This window comes from Tachypleus tridentatus, chromosome 1 (genome assembly GCF_004210375.1).
Source record: "Tachypleus tridentatus isolate NWPU-2018 chromosome 1, ASM421037v1, whole genome shotgun sequence".
Classification (NCBI taxonomy): domain Eukaryota; kingdom Metazoa; phylum Arthropoda; class Merostomata; order Xiphosura; family Limulidae; genus Tachypleus; species Tachypleus tridentatus.
In genome coordinates this window covers 177,679,350-177,701,858 of record NC_134825.1, presented here as the reverse complement: position 1 = coordinate 177,701,858, position 22,509 = coordinate 177,679,350, and the positions used below count along the sequence as shown (strand labels likewise).

The 22,509-nt window shown below is 35.6% G+C and overlaps 1 protein-coding gene across 1 annotated transcript in view; it reads left to right on the top strand.

The window, feature by feature from the left end:
• LOC143233763 (cilia- and flagella-associated protein 57-like) overlaps nucleotides 1-17,597 on the top strand; it is a 36,833-nt gene extending 19,236 nt beyond the window's left edge. Inside the window, exons 8-11 of the mRNA XM_076470393.1 lie at nucleotides 8,946-9,059; nucleotides 9,252-9,464; nucleotides 9,848-10,021; nucleotides 17,409-17,597. Of these exons, the coding sequence (XP_076326508.1) occupies nucleotides 8,946-9,059; nucleotides 9,252-9,464; nucleotides 9,848-10,021; nucleotides 17,409-17,597 (690 nt within the window). The remainder of the gene's footprint in view (nucleotides 1-8,945; nucleotides 9,060-9,251; nucleotides 9,465-9,847; nucleotides 10,022-17,408) is intronic.
• The last annotated feature ends 4,912 nt before the right edge of the window (nucleotides 17,598-22,509 follow it).

Genomic DNA, 22,509 nt, shown 5'->3' with positions numbered 1-22,509 from the left:
AAAGAGACATAGATCTGTAGAACTCAACCTCTTCATTAAGACAGAAGTATGTGTCATGCGTCCCATAACAACGTACTGAATGTACTGAAACTCGTGTTGTATTGCCGCTCACTGTGTAATGCCATTCTATCTTGAGCGTTGACGAAGATTAGAAAACCACGTTGATTTCAAGTTACAACAGATTATCAGGGATTTTACTTGATAAACTAAAGGTTTTACAGGTATTTACCCATTAATTTCATTTATATTTTATTGAAAAGTAAAACACAGCATGCATGTACAAGTGTATTGTGTATAGGTCAAAACTATAAAGCGTTTAGCCAGTTTTGTGTCCTCTATGTGATCATATTGCATTGTGTATCAGCCATCCAAAATTGTACTGATGATTGTGGCATACACTTAAAATTGTGACTTACAATCCAATTAATGTTATACTTATGATTAGATAATAACCTTACATGTTAACTGATCAAATAATATTTCTAAACAATTCTAGAATGAATTTTGAAATTGTCATTGGGCTATTTAGAAGTGCCTAATTTAATGTAGTGTAGTAGTTACATTATTTTAACAGGTGCTTGTCACACTTATGATAATAAGAACAATACCACAATCACAGTTTGGCACACCTTTCTGAAATGTACCTTGGTATTTACATTATTATAATTTACCATCTATACTTCATATTGATGGCATTTTGGAACCCCCTCCACAGTTTACCTCAGACCTACCCAACGAAAATATCCTGGCGTCGCCACTGGTTGTAAGAAGGTAAGGTTCTTTTATACAAATTGTGGAATGGATCTTCCAGTAATGAGTTGTAAGAAGGTAAGGTTCTTTTATCCAGATTGAAGAATGGATGTCCCAGTAAGGAGCCCCTCAGTGTGGATTCCTGTATGTGGTGAGGGGACCTACCAGGGAAGGTTCTATTCTTTCTGGTTACCTTCTCTGGGATCTAAACATCCACCCACGTGTTTGCCGTGCGTGGCGACCCATGAAGGAGAGGAGAGGATCCTGGTGGTTGAGGGGTCCAACCCTAACACACCACTTTGGCCTTGAATTCCTGTAGACAGGCGGCCTTTGGGTGGCCTCCCTTGGGTCATTCGGCTGGTCCACTTGGGCTAGGATCAACCAAGTACCAGTGTTGGTGGTTCTCAACGAGCGTTGTGGTAATTGTTTGATGCTGATGTTTGGGTATAGTGCTCATGTAACCCTGGTGTTGCTGCAGTGTTTTTGCTTAACATTGTAGTGTGTCCCCTCATAGGGCTCCATGGTGGGTGGGATCAGTAGGCACCGAAAGTTCCTCTTTCTTATGGGTCCTCCAAATAAAAACTTAAATAAAATAGTGAAAAAACAGTCAATAGGTAAACGACCACGTCTTGTAGACTCTGATCAGCAATCTTCAACATCTGTAACACCATTTTCTTATCCCACATTCTCTTTCACAGAAACCTTTAGGTCAAATGTCCCCCTTTTTTATTCAGAAGAGACTGGAGGGACTGGCTCTCCAAAGTCAGTAAAAATGCTTCGATCTGGAGACATATTGGTTGAAACATCCACATCCCAACACAGTGAACTCATCTTGAATTTAAAGGCAATTGGGGATATACCTATTGAGGTTATGCCTCATGCTACCTTGAATTCATCACAAGAAGTTATTGTTGAGAGGGATTTGAAGAATGCCCCTGAGTCAGAGATTCTCGCTGGTTTCTCCACTCAAGGAGTTTCTGCAGTGAGGCGCATCTCCACTCGCAAAGATGGAGTTACACTGCCGACAGATATCCTCGTTTTGACATTTACATCACCATGTGCACCTGCTACACCATCAAGGCAGGTTATCTAAATTGCAGGGTATGGCTGTACAATCCAAACCTTCTCGAATCTTTTCAGTGTCAGAGGTTCGGCCACTCAAAGATGTCATGTCGTGGTTCCCTGACATGTGCTTGTTGTGGTGCCAAGGACTACGATGCCTATGAGTGTGAAACGGACCCACATTGTGTCAACTGCAATGGTTCTCACCCTTCCTACTTTAGTTCTTGCCCTAAATAGTTGGAGATAAAAGAGGTGCAGCGTTTGAAAAGGACTCGTAACATTACTTATCCTGAGGGTCGGAAATTACTGTCCACCACTTCATCTCGGACATATGCTGCTGCACTTCGTTCCACAACTACAGTGAAAATGCAGACAGATCCATCTGTGCCTCCAAGAGAATCGTTCTCCAAACAAATGAAAAGCCTTTTTACCTCTATGGTTAAAAAAGTTGATGAATCAACTTTTACACCCATCTCTGTTCCTCCCATTCATTCCAACAAACCCCAAGATCCACATCCTTTGGTTCCAGGTACAGGCATTTCTTCAGGTATAGCTTTTTCTCCCACCCCAAGATGCAAAACAATTGTTCGTTCGCGTCCTCAGTCACTGGAATCCTTTTCCAACAACAAAGACTTGCCCAATTGGCCCAGGGCATGATCCATGGAGGTCGACAGACCTACCCCGAATAAGGACAGTAAGGACAAAAGACGTGGTCGTAAACAGAAGAGTTCTCCAGCCAATTCGCCTACAATTCTTCAGATACATCTTTTTCTCCCACCCCAAGATGCAAAACAATCGTTCGTTCATGTCCTCAGTCACTGGAGTCCCCTTCCAACAACAAAGACCTGCCCAATTGGCCCAGGGCATGAAGGTCGATAGACCTTTCCCAAATAAGGACAGTAAGGACAAAAGACCTGGTCGTAAACACAAGGGTTCTCCAGCCAATTCGCCTATGCATCATTAAAAATGGCCACCTTGATACAATGGAACTGTTGAGGTTTACATTCTAATCTGGATGACATCAAAACACTGATTGCTTCCTACCATCCTGTATGTTTTTCCTTACAGGAAACATTACTGAAACCTGCCAGTACAGTCACCTTTCGGCAGTTTTCTCTGTATAGAAATGACAGGCTGTGTGATGGACGAGTACATGGAGGGGTGGCACTATTGGTTGATCAGCATGTGCCCACCCTGTCTTTGTCACTCAACAGATCCTTGGAGGCTACAGCCATCTGTGTTTCCTTGGGTCATACCATCACTGTTTGTTCTCTCTACCTGTAGCCTGGAGAGACATGATCGATCAAACCTTGATGCTCTTGTTGAACAGTTGCTGTCTCCATTTCTAATCCTAGGGACTTTAGTGGACATCATCCCCTCTGGGGAAGTGCTGTTATTGATAGGAGGGGTCGTTTTGTAGAGTGTATGCTCTCTGCTCACAACCTTTCTCTTTTCAATACTGGTTCTTCCACTTATTTTCACGCACCTAGTCAGTCCTTTACCTGCTATTGATCTCCCTTTATTATTCTCCCAATTTTCATGGAGGGTTGACAATGATCCACGAGGCAGTGATGATTTTCCTCTACTTTTGAGAGAGACTGGCCATTGCCGATGCCACCCTATCTGCGTGCCCCATTGGAAGCTGGATCAGGCAGACTGGTCCACTTTCACTGCTCTCACAGAAATTTATCCTGCCATCGTCTGTCAGCCATCAATAGACGACTTTATGGCAACAGTAACTGACTGTATTATACAAGCAGTTACTCAATGTATTCCTAAAACCTCGACATATTTTCCACTATATTCTCATCCGTGGTGGGATCATGGTTGCCACATGGCATGGAAGGCTCAAAAACGGGCCTGGGATACTTTCCATAAATATCCCACACTTTTAAACCGCATCGCTTTCCAGCGGGCCCATGCACATGCTAGGTGGGTAAGATATCAAAGTCAGAAGGAATCTTGGATTAAGTTCACAACTGACATATCTTCTACCACCAGTTCCAAGGTCATATGGGACAGGTTTCGAAAGGTCAGTGGGGACTACAATTCTGTTCCCCTCTCGATCTTACTCTAAGAAGTAGCTGATGTCCGGAGCATTGCCGATACTCTAGGTGAAAGCTTTTGTCAGGTATCAAGAACTTCTGCTTGTTCCTCCACCTTCTTGGCCATCAAAACTTGGGCAGAGCAATCACCTCTTTCCTTTCAAACTGATTGTCTCCATGACTATAATCATCGCTTTACACTGGTGGAACTGAAACTGGCCCTTCATCGGTCTGGCAGTACATCTATTGGACCAGATGATGTACACTATTACATGCTGCACCATCTATCTCCTGCTTGTCTTGATGTCCTTCTAATTGTTTTTAACCAGATCTGGCAGGATAATGTTTTTTCTAATACATGGTGCCAGGCTATTATCTTACCTTTCTCTAAGCCTGGGAAAGATCCCAAGATTCTTTCAAACGACCGTCCAATTGCTTTGACAAGCTGTCTCTGTAAGACCTTAATGAGGATTGTTAATGCTCTGCTTGTTTGGTTTCTCGAATCAAACAACCTCCTCTCGCCCACCCAGTGTGGGTTCTGACAACAGCACTCCATCATGGACCACCTAATTCGACTTGAAACGTCAATCAGTGAAGCCTTTCTGAAACAACAACATCTTGTATCAATATTCTTTGACATTGCGAAGGCTTATGACACAACATGGAGGTATGGCATTTTGTGAGACCTCCATATACAGGGTGTTCGGAAAGTCACTGTGCAGTTTTGTAATCATATTTTATTCAATCTATTTCAAGCTAGCAACTCATAGTGGTGTTTAGAAACAAAATAAGAAGGATCCAGGCCTGTATTGATGCCAACGGGGGTCACTTTCAACATTGTTTATAATTGTCATTCATATTTACCTCCTGTATTCTATATTAAAACATGTCTTTTAATAAATATATAAGTGCACAGTGACTTTCTGAACACCCTGTATATGGGTTATGTGGCTATTTACCCATTTTTATTGAAAATATTTTAATTGATAGGAAATTCCAAGTTTATGTTCATTCAACACTTTCCCATACTTTTCTACAGGAACTTGGAGTCCCTCAGAGCTGTGTTTTCAGTGTCACACTTTTCAGTATAAAGATAAATGCCATCACTGAAAAACTCCCTCTCACTGCTGCAAATGGCTCTATGTCGACGACTTTCACATCTCATGTCAGTCGTTGAACATGAGATACATTGAGCTGCAACTACAAACTGCCCTCAATCATGTACTGAAGTGGACCACGGCAGACGGCTTTAATTTTTCTCTCTCTAGGACTGTTTGCATGCACTTTTGCCTCCAACAGGGTATTCACCCTGCTCCTAAACTACGTATCGGTGAAATTTTGGTCCTTGAGACCAAGTTCATGGAGCTTATCTTTGACCATAAGCTGACCTTTATACCACACATTAAGCAGCTACAGGTCAAATGCACAGAGCACTGAACATCCTCCGTATCATCTCCACCACCAGTTGGGGAGCGGATCGATGTTCTATGTTAAAGATATATCATGCTCTTATTCGATCGAAACTTGACTATAGATCACTGGTCTATGGCTCTGCCAGACCATTGGCCTTAAACGTGCTGGACCCCATTCATCATCAAGGACTTTGACTCTGCACTGGGGCTTTCCACACCTCTCCAGTTCAGAATGTGTAGAATCACATGAATCTTCTTTGCACCTTCACCATTTGCAAGTGTCTTTACTATATGCTTCAAAACTTCGTTCCTTCCCAAAGCACATCACCTGGAGTTGTGTTTTCCTTCCTCGGTGGGCCATACTTTTTGAGAACAGATGATCTGCCATTGCTCCTTTTGGCCTTCACATACAGGTGCAATTGGATGAATTTGGTCTGTCCTTGGATAACATTGCAAAATCCACTGGTCAGCTCAGCCCACAATGGCTTGTTACAGTCCCCAAATGTGACCTTTCTATACGTAATCTGAGAAAAACAAATACTCCCGATTGGAAGTACTGTCTTCTTTTTACTGGACATCTTTTAAACAATCTTTCCATTCCAATTTATACGTATGGTTCCAAATCAGATGACTCTGTGGGCTCTGCCATGGTTTGTTGCAGTTTGGTGGTTGCATGCAGAATCCCCTCTACAGCTTCTGTGTTCACTGCTGAACTGTACGCTATTTCTCTTGCCCTGGATCATATTGAAGCTAAGCAGTACTCCAACTGCACTATTTATACTGACTCACTTAGTTTGCTACTGGTTCTGGAATCGCTTCACGTTGGTTCACACCCTGTTCTTGCTGATATTCAAAACCAACTGGCCCATTCCTCATTGATATCTACTTCTATCCAGTTTTACTGGATACCAGGCCATGTTGGTATTCGCAGGAACGAGTTTGCAGACACGTCAGCTAAATCTATCTGCTCTGGCACAATCATTACTGTGCCTATTCCATACATGGACTATGGTCCAGTATTCAAGGCTTGGCTCCATGCCAGCTGTCAGTTGACTTGGAGTGAGCAGCGCGAAAACAAGCTTTTCCAAATAAAACCACATATTGCACTTTGGCCATCTTGCTTCCGTAAGGATCGGAAGGAGGAAATTGTTCTAATTAGACTATGCATTGGTCACAGTTTTTAACTCATCGTTTTCCTTTATCTAGAACTGATGCACCAGTGTGTAGTTTGTGTAACACTTAGATCACTATAAGCCACCTTTTACTTTCTTGCCATTGTTACGACTCTCAATGACCACACCATTTTAAACATGTTCTGTGCCAAGGTTTGTCCATAACATTAGATAGTGTCATTGGTGATGGTGACACTGTCCATCTTGATAAAGTTTTAGTTTTTAAAGGCCATTAATCTTTTTAATGTCATTTAAATGTTTTAAATTTATACATTAAACCTTTTTTAATGTGGTTCCCTTTTAAGAACAATCTCTAGTTCAATTTGAAAAGCAGGAAATGGCCGTAACATTAAATAACTTGACACCAGAACTGGAAAGGCCATCTTTAGGTGACTAACGCTGCTGTTTGAACTACCCTTTAGTCATCCTAGCGAGTTATTATTACAATTTTGCTGCATGTCTTTTAAAATTTTTATTACTTTACTTTTTGAAAATGGCCATAATGACACATAGCCCAGAACCAGGACTGGAAAGGCCAACTTCAGGTGACTGACGGTGGTTATTGTACTTTCCTATTAGTCTTCCTGATGGATTGTGATAGTTACCATTATGCTACAGAAAGTCCTTTACAACTTCTCTTACTGTAATTTCTCTCTTAACATTGTCAACTGGATGTCAACATTGGTTTTATGCTATTTATGTTTCTAAATGCTGTTTTGTTTTACCTTCATTTCCTTTTATGAATTTTACTACATTTACTTTATTTTTGCATTTTTACTGGACGTTTGGCAAGCTCTTATTACAATTTTGCTGCATGTCTTCTAAAATTTTTATTACTTTACTTTTTGAAAATGGCCATAATGACACATAACCTAGAACTAATACTGGAAAGACCAACTTTAGGTGACTGATGGTGGTTATTGTACTTACCTGTTAGTCTTCCTGGCTGGTTATGATAATTACCATTATGCTACAGAAAGTCTTTTGCAACTTTCCTTACTATGGTTTCTCTTTTAACATTGTAGACTAGATGTCAACATTGGTTTCATGCTATTTATGTTTTTCAATGCTGTTTTGTTTTACCTTCATTTCCTTTTATGAATTTTACTACATTTACTTTATTTTTACCTTTTTACTGGACGTTTGGCACAGATAGCCTAGCTGCTTTGTGCCATAAAACACTAAATCAACCAACCAACCAACCCAGTAAGGAGTTGTAAAAAGGTAAGGTATTCTTATATAAGTTGTAGAATGAATGTTCCAGTATGGAGTTGTAAGAAGGTAAGGTTTTTTTTTATATACAAGTTATAGAATGGATGTACAGATGACAATTAAATCCTTTAATATGTTTTAAATAATTCTTCTAATATTTATTGTACAATATTGTTAAATGATTCTTGCAGAATATAAAGTATAGAAACAATACTCATGTATTTGTAGGTAGTAATTATAACTCAGTTATGAGAGAAACAATACTCATGTATTTGTAGGTAGTAATTATTACTCAGTTATGATAAAAACAATACTCATGTATTTGTAGGTAATATTTATAACTCAGTTATGAGAGAAACAATACTCATGTATTTGTAGGTAATATTTATAACTCAGTTATGATAGAAACAATACTCATGTATTTGTAGGTAGTATTTATAACTCAGTTATGCTGGAAACAATACTTGCATGTTTGTAAGTAGTATGTATAACTCAGTTATGATAGTTTCATGGATATTTTATTATTTCAGTTATATTTTTGGTTTTATATACAGATAAAAAAACAATAATTAAGGAACAATTGTAGGAGAATATAAGTTTTAACCTGTAATCCATCACAGTTTGTTTCACAGTTTATATATTTAGTATTTACTTTAACCATTTGGATGCTATAATTGGATTTATATCTGTTTGATGCAACAAGCAGATTTATCCCATGGTGTCACACAAAGGTTTCCTCACAGTTTGACAGTCAGGATGCTCACACGTTTTTGAATATACCTCATGTGTCCACATCACTGAGTAAAACTAGTGAATTGTGATATTGAAAAAGTATTAAAAACTGTCAAATTTTAACTTTCTTTTTTAATGGATATTTGACACTCTGAGAACCCACCCAAAGTTTAATTACACACTCTATGGATTTAGTATAGTATTTACAATAGGTGTATAGTGATCTAAGTGGTTCATGAAACTGCTTGTGAGCTCAGTATTATGTTGTTTATAAAGCTTTCTCTAATAGCATACGAATCACACAAGGTGTGTAAACAAAATTCCATTTAGTATTGTATTACTGTTCTTCTTTTCTATATATTTGTGCAGGAAAAAAAAAGGTTTTTTTTTTCTCAGCTCTCTACATGAGTGCCGTAACTGACAAATCTTTATAATTACCCTATATTACAGAATATATTATCACTCACAACCAGTGAACAGTATATAAAGAAGTTGGTAGTTTTAAGGGTTTCTTGACTGCTATTGGTTTATGTGTTTCTATGTATAGTTTTTATCCTCAGTGTTCCTTTAGTAATGGAGGTCACATATTTGCTGCTGTTCATGGGAATGTGATTCAGTTGTTTTCAAGCATCACTTATGAAAACTTTGCAAATTTCAAAGGTCACAATGGATTGGTAAGCCTTTTAGTCACTTTCTTTTAAATTTGGATTTAGAAAATAATGTTTCATAAAGCATGCTTTTTAACTAAAAATAGTATTCACTCTCACAATTCACTGCAGCAAGTAAATCTTATGAATCATCTGTTATGATCAAGGTAAATTATTGGGTGGTAGGATAATACCAATTAACAGGTTTTTATCACATAGATAAGAACTTTAGTATGGAGTACCAATGATCATCAACTAGTTTCTTGCGGAATGGATGGAGCTGTGTACGAGTGGGATGTTTTATCAGGCACTAGATCTGGTGAAAGTGTTCTGAAAACTTGCAGTTACACGGGTGTGAGCACCAGCTCAGATGGTAAAACAACGTTTGCTGTTGGTACTGATAGAACAATCAAAGAGATTTCAGATTCTCAGGTTTGTTATATGGTTTCTGACTTGGTGTAGCTCATCATAATGTGGTAATTACTGTCTTGAAGTTTCAGAGCGCCATTAAATGATTAGATATGAGATTAAACAGTTATGAACTTAAGTAGTTTCGAAATTTAGTTCTTCTATTTTACAGTTTTAGTCTTGAAGATGGGAAACATCTGTCTGGGAAGTAAGAGAATTGAATAACCCTAAGTTTATTCATCTAGTAGTTTCTTACAATAATTAACATACACTAACTTAACTTATTTCGAATGTGTAGCAACTTCCCAATGTTATTAATTCTATATACATATTTAAAGTAAAATTATTTTCAAAATTACTAAATGTCTTCAAAAAGTCCAACTTTTGTTTCTCATGTAATTTTCTAGATTATACGAGAAGCAGAAATGGGAAATGTTGTCTTGACAACTGTTGCTTTGAGTCATTCAGGTCGTATGTTATTTGGTGGAACAAACAATGGCTTACTTCGTGCATTTTACTTTCCACTAACAGTACCAGCTGACTGGCAGGATTACACTGCTCACAGGCATCAGATAATTCGAGTAAGTTGGTTTAAGATCAGATAGCTGGAGTAAGTGGTAAGAAATTAGTTCCTTGGTTAAGATCAGATAGCTTGAGTAAGTGGTAAGAAATTAGTTCCTTGGTTAAGATCAGATAGCTGAAATAAGTGGTAAGAAATTAGTTCCTTGGTTAAGATCAGATAGCTGAAATAAGTGGTAAGAAATTAGTTCCCAAGTTAAGAGCACATAGCTAGAGTAAGTGGTAAGAAATTAGTTCCTTGGTTAAGATCAGATAGCTGGAGTAAGTGGCAAGAAATTAGTTTCTTGGTTAAGATCAGATAGCTGAAATAAGTGGTAAGAAATTAGTTCCCAACTTAAGATCAGATAGCTAGAGTAAGTAGTAAGAAATTAGTTCCTTGGTTAAGATCAGATAGCTGAAATAAGTGGTAAGAAATTAGTTCCCAACTTAAGATAAGATAGCTGGAGTAAGTGGCAAGAAATTAGTTCCTTGGTTAAGATCAGTTAGCTGAAATAAGTGGTAAGAAATAAGTTCCCAAGTTAAGATCAGATAGCCAGAGTAAGTGGTAAGAAATTAGTTCCCAAGTTAAGATCAGATAGCTAGAGTAAGTGGCAAGAAATTAGTTCCCAAGTTAAGATCAGATAGCTAGAGTAAGTGGTAAGAAATTAGTTCCTTGGTTAAGATCAGATAGCTAGAGTAAGTGGCAAGAAATTAGTTCTTTGGTTAAGATCAGACAGCTGGAGTAAGTGGTAAGAAATTAGTTCCCAAGTTAAGATCAGATAGCTAGAGTAAGTGGCAAGAAATTAGTTCCCAAGTTAAGACCAGATAGCTGGAGTAAATGGTAAGAAATTAGTTTCCAAGTTAAGATCAGACAGCTGGACTAAGTGGTAAGAAATTAGTTCCCAAGTTAAGATCAGATAGCTAGAGTAAGTGGTAAGAAATTAGTTCCCAAGTTAAGATCAGATGGCTAGAGTAAGTGGTAAGAAATTAGTTCCCAAGTTAAGATCAGATAGCTAGAGTAAGTGGTAAGAAATTAGTTCCCAAGTTAAGATCAGAAAGCTGGAGAAAGTGGTAAGAAGATGGTGTGGACCCTGTGTCAACCACAGATCAGAAGTGTTATTCCCAGTACCACTTAGATTTTGGAGTGGAATTGAATCACCAGATGGGTTTGAATGGATTGCAACTGTTATTCCCAATGTCAGTTGGAGTGGAGTTGAATGGCCACATATGGTCCATTGGGCCCTACCAACTCAACATTTTTATTTTTCCAATATTCTTTTGATGGTTCTTCTTCATCTTGATTGCGAGTTAAGTATTGTTGTCCAAATTCACCTCTACCTAGAATTAGGTATATTGTGGTCCAAATTCACCTCTACCTAGAATTAGGTATATTGTGGTCCAAATTTACCTTTACCTAGAGTTAGGTATATTGTGGTCCAAATTTACCTTTACCTAGAGTTAGGTATATTGTGGTCCAAATTTACCTCTACCTAGAGTTAGGTATATTGTGGTCCAAATTTACGTCTACCTAGAGTTAGGTATATTGTGGTCCAAATTTACCTCTACCTAGAGTTAGGTATATTGTGGTCCAAATTTACCTTTACCTAGAGTTAGGTATATTGTGGTCCAAATTTACCTTTACCTAGAGTTAGGTATATTGTGGTCCAAATTTACCTTTACCTAGAGTTAGGTATATTGTGGTCCAAATTTACCTTTACCTAGAGTTAGGTATATTGTGGTCCAAATTTACCTGTACCTAGAGTTAGGTATATTGTGGTTCAAATTTACTTTTACCTAGAGTTAGGTATATTGTGGTCCAAATTTACCTCTACCTAGAGTTAGGTATATTGTTGTCCAAATTCACCTTTACCTGGAGTTAGATATATTGTGGTCCAAATTTACCTCTACCTAGAGTTAGGTATATTGTTGTCCAAATTCACCTTTACCTGGAGTTAGATATATTGTGGTCCAAATTTACCTCTACCTAGAGTTAGGTATATTGTTGTCCAAATTCACCTTTACCTGGAGTTAGATATATTGTGGTCCAAATTTACCTTTACCTAGAGTTAGGTGTATTGTTGTCCAAATTCACCTTTACCTGGAGTTAGATATATTGTGGTCCAAATTTACCTCTACCTAGAGTTAGGTGTATTGTGGTCCAAATTTACCTCTACCTAGAGTTAGATATATTGTGGTTCAAATTTACCTCTACCTAGAGTTAGGTATATTGTTGTCCAAATTCACCTTTACCTGGAGTTAGATATATTGTGGTCCAAATTTACCTTTACCTGGAGTTAGATATATTGTGGTCCAAATTTACCTCTACCTAGAGTTAGGTATAGTGTTGTCCAAATTTACCTCTACCTAGAGTTAGGTATAGTGTTGTCCAAATTTACTTCTACCTAGAGTTAGGTATATTGTGGTCCAAATTTACCTCTACCTAGAGTTAGGTATAGTGTTGTCCAAATTTACCTCTACCTGGAGTTAGATATATTGTGGTCCAAATTTACCTCTACCTAGAGTTAGGTATATTGTGGTCCAAATTTACCTCTACCTAGAGTTAGGTATATTGTTGTCCAAATTCACCTTTACCTGGAGTTAGATATATTGTGGTTCAAATTTACCTCTACCAAGAGTTAGGTATAGTGTTGTCCAAATTTACCTCTACCTGGAGTTAGATATATTGTGGTCCAAATTTACCTCTACCTAGAGTTAGGTATATTGTTGTCCAAATTCACCTTTACCTGGAGTTAGATATATTGTGGTCCAAATTTACCTCTACCAAGAGTTAGGTATAGTGTTGTCCAAATTTACCTCTACCTGGAGTTAGATATATTGTAGTCCAAATTTACCTCTACCTAGAGTTCAGTATATTGTGGTCCAAATTTACCTCTACCTAGAGTTAGGTATATTGTGGTCCAAATTTACCTCTACCTAGAGTTAGGTATATTGTGGTCCAAATTTACCTCTACCTAGAGTTAGGTATATTGTGGTCCAAATTTACCTCTACCTACAGTTAGGTATATTGTGGTCCAAATTTACCTCTACCTAGAGTTAGGTATATTGTTGTCCAAATTCACCTTTACCTGGAGTTAGATATATTGTGGTCCAAATTTACCTCTACCTAGAGTTAGGTATAGTGTGGTCCAAATTCACCTTTACCTGGAGTTAGATATATTGTGGTCCAAATTTACCTTTACCTGGAGTTAGATATATTGTGGTCCAAATTTACCTTTACCTGGAGTTAGATATATTGTGGTCCAAATTTACTTTTACCTAGAGTTAGATATATTGTTGTCCAAATTTACCTCTACCTGGAGTTAGATATATTGTGGTCCAAATTTACCTCTACCTAGAGTTAGGTATATTGTTGTCCAAATTCACCTCTACCTGGAGTTAGATATATTGTGCTCCAAATTTACCTCTACCTAGAGTTAGTTATAGTGTGGTCCAAATTCACCTTTACCTGGAGTTAGATATATTGTGGTCCAAATTTACCTTTACCTGGAGTTAGATATATTGTGGTCCAAATTTACCTCTACCAAGAGTTAGGTATAGTGTTGTCCAAATTTACCTCTACCTGGAGTTAGATATATTGTAGTCCAAATTTACCTCTACCTAGAGTTCAGTATATTGTGGTCCAAATTTACCTCTACCTAGAGTTAGGTATATTGTGGTCCAAATTTACCTCTACCTAGAGTTAGGTATATTGTGGTCCAAATTTACCTCTACCTAGAGTTAGGTATATTGTGGTCCAAATTTACCTCTACCTACAGTTAGGTATATTGTGGTCCAAATTTACCTCTACCTAGAGTTAGGTATATTGTTGTCCAAATTCACCTTTACCTGGAGTTAGATATATTGTGGTCCAAATTTACCTCTACCTAGAGTTAGGTATAGTGTGGTCCAAATTCACCTTTACCTGGAGTTAGATATATTGTGGTCCAAATTTACCTTTACCTGGAGTTAGATATATTGTGGTCCAAATTTACCTTTACCTGGAGTTAGATATATTGTGGTCCAAATTTACTTTTACCTAGAGTTAGATATATTGTTGTCCAAATTTACCTCTACCTAGAGTTAGGTATAGTGTTGTCCAAATTTACTTCTACCTAGAGTTAGGTATATTGTGGTCCAAATTTACCTCTACCTAGAGTTAGGTATAGTGTTGTCCAAATTTACCTCTACCTGGAGTTAGATATATTGTGGTCCAAATTTACCTCTACCTAGAGTTAGGTATATTGTGGTCCAAATTTACCTCTACCTAGAGTTAGGTATATTGTTGTCCAAATTCACCTTTACCTGGAGTTAGATATATTGTGGTTCAAATTTACCTCTACCAAGAGTTAGGTATAGTGTTGTCCAAATTTACCTCTACCTGGAGTTAGATATATTGTGGTCCAAATTTACCTCTACCTAGAGTTAGGTATATTGTTGTCCAAATTCACCTTTACCTGGAGTTAGATATATTGTGGTCCAAATTTACCTCTACCAAGAGTTAGGTATAGTGTTGTCCAAATTTACCTCTACCTGGAGTTAGATATATTGTAGTCCAAATTTACCTCTACCTAGAGTTCAGTATATTGTGGTCCAAATTTACCTCTACCTAGAGTTAGGTATATTGTGGTCCAAATTTACCTCTACCTAGAGTTAGGTATATTGTGGTCCAAATTTACCTCTACCTAGAGTTAGGTATATTGTGGTCCAAATTTACCTCTACCTACAGTTAGGTATATTGTGGTCCAAATTTACCTCTACCTAGAGTTAGGTATATTGTTGTCCAAATTCACCTTTACCTGGAGTTAGATATATTGTGGTCCAAATTTACCTCTACCTAGAGTTAGGTATAGTGTGGTCCAAATTCACCTTTACCTGGAGTTAGATATATTGTGGTCCAAATTTACCTTTACCTGGAGTTAGATATATTGTGGTCCAAATTTACCTTTACCTGGAGTTAGATATATTGTGGTCCAAATTTACTTTTACCTAGAGTTAGATATATTGTTGTCCAAATTTACCTCTACCTGGAGTTAGATATATTGTGGTCCAAATTTACCTCTACCTAGAGTTAGGTATATTGTTGTCCAAATTCACCTCTACCTGGAGTTAGATATATTGTGCTCCAAATTTACCTCTACCTAGAGTTAGTTATAGTGTGGTCCAAATTCACCTTTACCTGGAGTTAGATATATTGTGGTCCAAATTTACCTTTACCTGGAGTTAGATATATTGTGGTCCAAATTTACCTCTACCAAGAGTTAGGTATAGTGTTGTCCAAATTTACCTCTACCTGAGTTAGATATATTGTAGTCCAAATTTACCTCTACCTAGAGTTCAGTATATTGTGGTCCAAATTTACCTCTACCTAGAGTTAGGTATATTGTGGTCCAAATTTACCTCTACCTAGAGTTAGGTATATTGTGGTCCAAATTTACCTCTACCTAGAGTTAGGTATATTGTGGTCCAAATTTACCTCTACCTACAGTTAGGTATATTGTGGTCCAAATTTACCTCTACCTAGAGTTAGGTATATTGTTGTCCAAATTCACCTTTACCTGGAGTTAGATATATTGTGGTCCAAATTTACCTCTACCTAGAGTTAGGTATAGTGTGGTCCAAATTCACCTTTACCTGGAGTTAGATATATTGTGGTCCAAATTTACCTTTACCTGGAGTTAGATATATTGTGGTCCAAATTTACCTTTACCTGGAGTTAGATATATTGTGGTCCAAATTTACTTTTACCTAGAGTTAGATATATTGTTGTCCAAATTTACCTCTACCTGGAGTTAGATATATTGTGGTCCAAATTTACCTCTACCTAGAGTTAGGTATATTGTTGTCCAAATTCACCTCTACCTGGAGTTAGATATATTGTGCTCCAAATTTACCTCTACCTAGAGTTAGTTATAGTGTGGTCCAAATTCACCTTTACCTGGAGTTAGATATATTGTGGTCCAAATTTACCTTTACCTGGAGTTAGATATATTGTGGTCCAAATTTACTTTTACCTAGAGTTAAATATATTGTGGTCCAAATTTACCTCTATCTAGAGTTAGGTGTATTGTGGTCCAGATTCTCCTTTACCTTATTATTGTCTCCTTTTTTTATTGTATTCCTCCCATTTTCTGCCTGTGTATGCAACTCCTGTTTCTGGGTGCTGTGTATATCTGTTACAGAAGTGGTGCAGCTTTCCAAATATGTTTCTTTCTTAAAAGCAATCACACTTGATGGCTGTTCACTTTTGAAGGATACTTTTTGAGGTGTGGAATTATTGCTGTACATGTGATTGTGGAGATAAGGTACATTACCAGAAGTTATTAATTTCCCATTTCTGATAGGTTTTTACCTCTTCTAACACTTTCCACCCTTTTCTCTTCTTAAAACTTGTGCTTCCTTTCTGCTTAATCTAGGAGTTATAGTTTGGTAGAGAAGTAGTGAACCACATTGATTTTGGCATGTGTTGAAGTTCAAGGCTTGTGGCATGCAAAAGATTTGGGCGTATAGAGAGCAGCACTGACTACAAATAGCTATACATATGAGCTGAGGTATATATAGCTGTTGGAAATATATTTTAAAGATTGGAAGATTATAAATTACAGTTACTTTACATCAGAAATAAGATATATACATATATATAACTTATCAGTGAAAAAAGGAACTGTTTTTTTCAAGTATTATATCACTGTACCTATCTAACATCTAGTATAATAATTACAAATCTTCATTTAATAGTTAACATTTTAAACCATATGGAATTATTTTACAGAATTAAACATATTTGGATTATATTTTATATTCATTGTTACACATACTTATGTTAATTTGAAAATTTAAGAAAAGTACAGCTTTATATAGTGGGGAAAGAACTTGCTCTGCTATAGTATATGTTTCACATCCAAAATGTTCCTTAGCTCTGATCTTTACCATTCCAACTACAATTGAAATCATGAGTGAAGTTAACCTAAAGTGTTACTTTTATAGCAGGTCCAGTCAAGTAATAGTTTCATTGGATAGTTCTGTTGTGTCATACTTTGCTTTGTGTATACTCTACGACTGTCATATAGAACTGAGACATTTCCAGATTCTTATGATCAGATTTTCTGAGTGTTTGGTTTTCCAATCTCTGAGCAGAGTATATTTTACCTCAACTTTTAAAGAGCCAAAACTTGCTATATGAATTTTGTCTTTGTTCATTAGTCTGCTGTGTAGTGCTCCTAAAGTGTGTTTACTGAAGATATTTGTCTCACTCCCTACTAGGTCCTAAGTGTTTATGTGTTTGGTCTAATCCTAACTTAATTGTAGTAGAAATGTATGAGGCAGACATAGAATTTCATTCTTAGGGAGTTAAATCCTATCAACATTTAATGCACTAGACCAGACCTAAATGATATTCGTTTTGTCTTCAAGATGAAAGTGACTTATAATGACCAGTATGTGGTCACCTCAGGAGAAGACAGTCTTCTCTGTGTGTGGAAACTTGCAGATAAAGAAGGAAGAACCATGAAACGAGACAGGAAAACAGCGTACAGTCAAGAAATTCTGATTACAAGGGCTGATCTTGAAGAAAAGGTAAACACAACTTCAAATATGCATTAAATGTTATTGTTTTCTTACAAGTACGTATGTATATAATGGTAGTACCTTATTTTCATTTTCTATTTGTTTATTTATTATTTTTCATCTTTTTATGTTTCTTTTTCATATTCTTATTTTAACTTGGGACAGCAGTCACCTTCCCCCATCTGTCAGCAAACAGTGAAGATGTTGTGGTTTTAACCACCCACATTTCACTCTCTAAATATCCAATTTTCTTAAGTTGAGCTAGAAAATTGGAGCTTAACACCGATAGACAGTGTATTCCCACCACAATGTGGGTCCTACTTCCCCAGTCACTTCCATAACCTGAAATAAAGAATAGCAATAGGTATAGAATTATAAATAGAATATGAAAATTAATTAGTTTAATACGATACTATAAAGAAGTGTTAGACAAAGCAACTAGTTTAATACTATACTATGATGAAGTGGTAGACAAAGTAACTAGTTTAATACTATACTATAATGAAGTCTTAGACAAAGCAAGTAGTTTAATACTATACTATGATGAAGTGGTAGCTCCATAATGTTATATTATCTAGTTTAATACCATACTATAATCAAGTGTTAGACAAAGTAACTAGTTTAATAATATACTATAATGAAGTGTTAGACAAAGTAACTAGTTTAATACTATACTATGATGAAGTGGTAGACAAAGTAAGTAGTTTAATACTATACTATAATGAAGTGTTAGACAAAGTAACTAGTTTAATACTACACAATGATGAAGTGGTAGCTCCATAATGCTATATTATCTAGATTAATGCTGCGCTATGATGAAGTGATAGACAAAGTAACTAGTTTAATACTATACTATGATCAAGTGGTAGCTCCATAATGTTATATTATCTAGTTTAATACTACACTATATTGAAGTGGTAGCTACATAATGTTATATTATCTAGTTTAATACTACACTATGATGAAGTGGTAGCTCCATAATGTTATATTATCTAGATTAATACTACACTGTAATGAAGTGGTAGACAAAGTAACTGGTTTAATACTACACTATGATGAAGTGTTAGACAAAGTAACTAGTTGAATACAACACTATGATGAAGTGGTAGCTGCATAATGTTATATTATCCAGTTTAATTCTACACTATGATGAAGTGGTAGCTACATAATGTTATATTATCCAGTTTAATACTACATTGTGATGAAGTGTTAGACAAAGTAACTGGTTTAATACTATACTATGATGAAGTTGTACCTCCATAATGTTATATTATCTAGATTAATACTACACTATGATGAAGTGTTAAGCAAAGTAACTGGTTTAATACTACACTATGATGAAGTGGTAGCTCCATAATGTTATATTATCTAGTTTAATACTATACTATGATGTAGTGGTATCTCCATAATGTTGTATTATCCAGATAAATACTACACTGTCATTAAGTGATAGACAAAGTAACTAGATTAATACTATACTATGATGAAGTGGTAGCTCCATGATGTTATATTATCAAGTTTAATACCACACTATGATGAAGTGGTAGCTCCATAATGTTATATTATCTAGATTAATACTACGCTATGATGAAGTGGTAGACAAAGTATCTGGTTTAATACTACACTACCATGAAGTGACAGACAAAGTAACTAGTTTAATACTACACTATAATGAACTGGTATACAAAGTAATTGGTTTAATACTACACAAAAATGAAGTGGTAGACAAAGTAACTGGTTTAGTACTGTACTATGATGAAGTGGTAGACAAAGTAACTGGTTTAATACTACACTGTGATGAAGTGGTAGACAAAGTAACTGGTTTAATACAACACTATCATGAAGTGGTAGACAAAGTAACTACTTTAATACTACACTATGATGAAGCAGTCGACAAATTAACTACTTTAATACTACACTATGATGAAGTGTTAGACAAAATAACTGGTTTAATACTATACTATGATGAAGTGGTAGCTCCATGATGTTATATTATCTAGATTAATACTACACTGTGATAAAGTGATAGACAAAGTAACTAGTTTATTACTATACTATGATGAAGTGGTAGCTTCATAATGTTATATTATCTAGTTTAATACTATACTGTGATGAAGTGACAGACAAAGTAACTACTTTAATACTACACTGTGATGAAGTGGTAGCTCCATAATGTTATATTATCTAGATTAATACTACACTGTGATGAAATGATAGATAAAGTAACTAGTTTAATACTATGCTATGATGAAGTGGTAGCTCCATAATGTTATATTATTTAGATTAATACTACACTATGATGAAGTGATAGACAAAGTAACTAGTTTAATACTATACTATGATGAAATGGTAGCTCCATAATGTTATATTATCTAGTTTAATACTATACTATGATGAAGAGTTAGACAAAGTAACTAGTTTAATACTATACTATGATGAAGTGGTAGCTCCATAATGCTATATTATCTAGATTAATGCTATGCTATGATGAAGTGTTAGACAAAGTAACTAGTTTAATACTACACTATGATGAAGCGGTAGCTCCATAATGTCATATTATCTAGTTTAATACTACAGTGTGATGAAGTGGTAGACAAAGTAACTGGTTTAATACTGCACTATCATGAAGTGATAGACAAAGTAACTAGTTTAATACTACACTATAATGAAGTGGTAGACAAAGTAACTGGTTTAATACTACACTATGATGAAGTGGTAGACAAAGTAACTAGTTTAATAATATACTATGATGAAGTGGTAGCTCCATAATGTTATATTATCTAGATTAATGCTATGCTATGATGAAGTGACAGACAAAGTAACTAGTTTAATACTATACTATGATGAAGTGGTAGCTCCATAATGTTATATTATCTAGTTTAATACTACACTGTGATGAAGTGTTAGACAAAGTAACTGGTTTAATACTACACTATGATGAAGTGGTAGACAAAGTAACTAGTTTAATACTATACTATGATGAAGTGTTAGACAAAGTAACTAGTATAACACTATACTATAATAAAGTGTTAGACAAAGTAACTAGTTTAATACTATACTATGATGAAGTGGTAGCTCCATAATGTTATATTATCTAGTTTAATACTACACTGTGATGAAGTGTTAGACAAAGTAACTGGTTTAATACTACACTATGATGAAGTGTTAGACATAGTAAATGGTTTAATACTACACTATAATGAAGTGGTAGACAAAGTAACTGGTTTAGTACTGTACTATGATCAAGTGGTAGACAATGTAACTGGTTTAATACTACACTATGATGAAGGAGTAGCTCCATAATATCATATTATCTAGTTTAATACTACACTGTGATGAAGTGGGAGACAAAGTAACTGGTTTAAAACTACATTATCATGAAGTGGTAGACAAAGTAACTACTTTAATACTACACTATGATGAAGCAGTAGACAAAGTAACTGGTTTAATACTACACTATGATGAAGCGGTAGCTCCATAATGTTATATTATCTAGTTTAATACTACACTATAATGAAGTGGTAGCTACATAATGTTATATTATCTAGTTTAATACTACACTATGATGAAGTGGTAGCTCCATAATGTTATATTATCTAGATTAATACTACACTGTAATGAAGTGGTAGCTCCATAATGTTATATTATCTAGATGAATACTACACTGTAATGAAGTGGTAGACAAAGTAACTGGTTTAATACTACACTATGATGAAGTGTTAGACAAAGTAACTAGTTGAATACAACACTATGATGAAGTGGTAGCTGCATAATGTTATATTATCCAGTTTAATACTACACTATGATGAAGTGGTAGCTACATAATGTTATATTATCCAGTTTAATACTACATTGTGATGAAGTGTTAGACAAAGTAACTGGTTTAATACTATACTATGATGAAGTGGTAGCTCCATAATGTTATATTATCTAGATTAATGCTACGCTATGATGAAGTGATAGACAAAGTAACTAGTTTAATACTACACTATGATGAAGTGGTAGCTCCATAATGTTATATTATCTAGTTTAATACTATACTATGATGAAGTGGTAGCTTCATAATGTTGTATTATCTAGTTTAATACTACACTGTCATTAAATGATAGACAAAGTAACTAGTTTAATACTATACTATGATGAAGTGGTAGATCCATAATGTTATATTATCTAGATTAATACTATATTATGATGAAATGTTAGACAAAGTAACTGGTTTAATACTACACTATGATGAAGTGTTAGACATAGTAAGTGGTTTAATACTACACTATAATGAAGTGGTAGACAAAGTAACTGGTTTGGTACTGTACTATGATCAAGTGGTAGACAATGTAACTGGTTTAAAACTACATTATCATGAAGTGGTAGCTCCATAATGTTATATTATCTAGATTAATACTATACTATGATGAAGGGATAGAGAAAGTAACTAGTTTAATACTATACTATGATGAAGTGTTAGACAAAGTAACTAGTTTAATACTATACTATGATGAAGTGTTAGACAAAGTAACTAGTATAATACTATACTATAATGAAGTGGTAGACAAAGTAACTAGTTTAATACTATACTATGATGAAGTGGCAGACAAAGTAACTAGTTTAATACTATACTATGATGAAGTGTTAGACAAAGTAACTAGTTTAATACTATACCATGATGAAGGGGTAGGCAAAGTAACTAGTTTAATACTATACTATAATGAAGTGGTAGACAAAGTAACTAGTTTAATACCATACTATAATGAAGTGTTAGACGAAGTAACTAGTTTAATACTATACTATGATGAAGTGGTAGCTTCATAATGTTATATTATCTAGATTAATACTACACTATGATGAAGTGTTAGACAAACTAACTGGTTTAATACTACACTATGATGAAGAGTTAGACAAAGTAATTAGTTTAATACTATGCTATGATGAAGTGGTAGCTCCATTATGT